Source organism: Helianthus annuus, chromosome 2 (genome assembly GCF_002127325.2).
Source record: "Helianthus annuus cultivar XRQ/B chromosome 2, HanXRQr2.0-SUNRISE, whole genome shotgun sequence".
Taxonomy (NCBI): Eukaryota; Viridiplantae; Streptophyta; class Magnoliopsida; order Asterales; family Asteraceae; genus Helianthus; species Helianthus annuus.
The window spans coordinates 46116936-46120398 of NC_035434.2; the positions used below are offsets into that span (position 1 = coordinate 46116936).

The 3463-nt window shown below is 47.4% G+C and overlaps 1 protein-coding gene across 1 annotated transcript; it reads right to left on the minus strand.

Moving 5' to 3' along the window:
* Positions 1-215: 215 nt before the first annotated feature.
* LOC110894630 lies at positions 216-1478 on the minus strand. The gene has a single exon (XM_022141854.1). The coding sequence runs from the start codon at positions 1476-1478 to the stop codon at positions 216-218; it is 1263 nt and encodes a 420-aa protein (XP_021997546.1).
* Between the last annotated feature and the right edge of the window lie 1985 nt (positions 1479-3463).

Below are 3463 nucleotides of genomic sequence, written 5' to 3' on the forward strand. Positions count from 1 at the left end.
CATTTGTTCACGCTTTCTAGCTGTCCGTTGCCTTGAGGATGCGCAACGGAAGTGAAAGTGTGTTCGGTTTTCATCTCTTTCATCCAATTCTGGAGGTCCTCTGACGCAAAGTTAGTGCCATTATCGGTTACAATCTTGAGCGGGAGGCCAAATCTGCAGATGATGTGTTCCCAAATGAACTTGCGCACCATCATAGCTGTAGTTGACGCGAGAGCTTAGGCCTCCACCCATTTCGTGAAGTAATCGACGGCCACTATTATAAATTTGACGGCGCCAGGAGCCTCTGGGAAGGGTCCCACCATGTCGATTCCCCACTGCTGGAAAGGCCATGCAGTGGATACAGGGATAAGGTCATTCTTGGGGCGCAGGGTTTTTGGAGAATGTCGCTGACAGGAGTCGCACTTGCGGATCTCCTTCAGGGCATCGACATGCATCACTGGCCAGTAGTATCCGGCGTTCATGATCTTCACGACAACCATGCGTGGTCCTGAATGGATGCCGCAGATCCTTTCATGGATCTCCCTGATCAAGTAGTTCGCATCTTGGGGGTCCACACAGCGCAGTAGTGGCCCCAAGAAGGACTTTCGGTACAGAATACCGCCATTCATTTCGTAATGCAGGGATTTGTTCTGAATCTTCCTCGCCTCTGCTATGTTTTCAGGGAGTATCCCCTCTTGCAAATATTGGATTATGGGGGTCATCCAGGATGGTTGCCCCATCTCAATGACGTTTACTTGTCGCAGCAAGACTGATGGATTCTTGAGTACTTCTATTCTTACGTCTTTGGCAAGGTGTTGAAAAGAAGTCGAAGCAAGTTTGCTCAAGGCATCCGCTGGTTTGTTTTCAGAGCGATTGATGTGGATTACTTTGTGAGACTTGAATTGTTGAAGCAATTCTTTTGCCTGCTCTAGATATAGGGCCATGACTTCGCCCTTTGCATCGTATATACCATTAACTTGGCTGGCTATCAGGAGTGAATCAACATGTGCTCGTAAACTTTTAGCTCCCATTTTGATGGCGAGGCGTAAGCCTGCCAAAAATGCTTCGTACTCTGCCTCGTTGTTGGTGTTTTTAAAGTCCAACTTGACGGCATACGTAAATTCGTGATTCTCAGGGCTCACCAGGCGCAATCCTGCTCCCGCGCTGTCCTCATTTGAGGCCCCATCAGTATAAAGCATCCAAGTCTCATCTGTTACGTCTTTTTCAGGAGTCTCCACCAGATTACATTCTTTGAATTTATTGACCGGTACTTCTGTGATGAAGTCAGCTAGGACCTGGCCTTTAATGGCTGGGCGCGGCCTGTACAAGATATTGTGGCCCCCCAGCTCGATGGCCCATTTTGCTAACCAATTGGATGTTTCTGGTTTTTGCAATATCGTGCCGATGTGGAAGTTTGTAAGCACGGTGATCACATGCCCCGTAAAGTACATGCGTAGTCTTCGGGAGGCGTGTAGCAGCGCAAGAACCAATTTTTCCATCGTGGAATATCTTGTTTCTGGGTCAGTGAGTACCCTGCTGACGTAATAAATTGGAGTTTGGACTCCGTTTCTCTCCACCAGTAATACCGACCCTACTGCCTTATCCGAAGAAGACAAGTACAGTATGAGTGGTTCTTTTTCGAACAGTGCAGTCAGGGTAGGGAGCTCGATCAAACATTCCTTCATTTACTGAAAAGCTGTCTTTGCCTCGGGGGTCCATTTGAACTCTTGTTTCTTTACACAGTTGCGCAACGTACTGATAAAGGGGTACGACTTCGCGGCGTGATTGTAAAGAAAACGGTTAAGCGCGGCCAGTCGGCCGGCCAACCTTTGCATCTCTTTGATTATTCGCGGCGATGGCATTCACTCTATGGCCTGGACTTTCTCTGGGTTCACTTTAAAACCGCCATTTGTGACTATGAAGCCCAAAAACTTCCCTTCTTCCATGCCAAAAGAACACTTGGCTGGATTCAGCTTCATATTCACACTGCGCAATGAATTGAACGTCTTTTCGATGTCCTTCAACATTTGGTCCTCTTCGGGACTTTTAACCACTAGATCATCGATGTAAACTTCAATGTGCTTTCCGATGTCCCCCGCAAAGGTCTTGTCCATCAAGCGTTGGTATGTTGCGCCCGCATTCTTCAGACCGAATGGCATCTTTGTGTAACAAAAGATTCCAAGATCAGTTCTAAAAGCTGTCTTGTCCTCATCTTCGAGTTTCATCTGGACTTGATGATAACCCTTGTAGCAATCCAAGAAACACTTCCATCTATATGGCGCGAGAGAGTCTATCTTTTTATCGATCTCGGGCAAAGAATAGCAATCTTTAGGGCATGCCTTGTTGAGATCGGTATAATCTACGCACATTCGCCATCCACCATTTGACTTTTCCACCATTACTGGGTTCGCGACCCAACTCTGATAACGCACTTCTCGCAAAATCCTAGCTTTGAGCAGCTCACATACTTGTTCATTCATTGCTTTCGTTTTGTCTTCCCCTAAGTTGCGCCTTCTTTGGACCTTTGGTTCAACAGAAGGGTAAGTGTTTAAGCAATGTTCGGTTATGTTGCGCGGGACGCCGGTCATGTCTGCCGGGGTCCAGGCAAAGATATCCATATTTCTGAACAGTAACTGCTTTAAACGTGTTCGGATGTCTGACGAAATGGCGTGGCCAATTGTCACTGTTTGCTCTGGGTATTTGCGGTTTAAAACCCATTTTTCAGGCTCGGTTGCTGAGACCTTCGCCGCTTTTGCTGGGCGCAATTCTTCAGTTGACATTACTTCTTTCTTGGCGTAGATGATTGCCACTCCCGTCTTGGTTGGGAACCCTATCGCTGAATGGGGAGTTGAAGTAACCATGTTCAGCTCGCCTTGGGTTTCCCTCCCAATTAACACATCATGCCTCAACTTGACGGGCATCACCATGAAATTCACGCTTGTTGTTCTTGAATGCTTCCCGTCAGACAGCGTGACGGGGAAGCTGATTTGACCAAGTGGAAAAACCATCTCATTGCAAAATCCGGACAAAGGATAATCAACTGGCTCGAGTCTCGCTTTGTCCTCTTCATCAAATTGATTAAAACACTGTTCATAAATGATGTCGGCTGTACTTCCTGGATCAATGAATATGTACTCCGTTTCATAATGGCCGATGATACCGGTAATGACGACGGGTCGTGTGGCGCGAGGACCGCCGCGCACTACCGGGAAAATGACCTGTTGCTCTTGCCAAGAAGGCTCATAGGGGCGCTTGCCTTTCTCTTTTGCGCTATATCTCGGTCCATTGACCATGTGGGTCTCTAAGCGTCGGACTTTCTTGTGATTTCCTTCATCGTGGCGCTGGAGTTGGCGAGTTTCTTTGCGCACGTTCTTCACCAAGTGGCTTAGCTTACCACTTTTAAGCGCTCTCTCGATCTCTTGGCGCAAACTATAGCAGTCATCGGTCAAGTGCCCTGAGTCTTTATGAAAATCACAGTACAAGT

What these genes read in the sequence shown, in the direction of transcription:
- LOC110894630 (XM_022141854.1), bottom strand. Translation starts at nt 1,478, where the DNA reads ATGGAAAAATTGGTTCTTGCGCTGCTACACGCCTCCCGAAGACTACGC.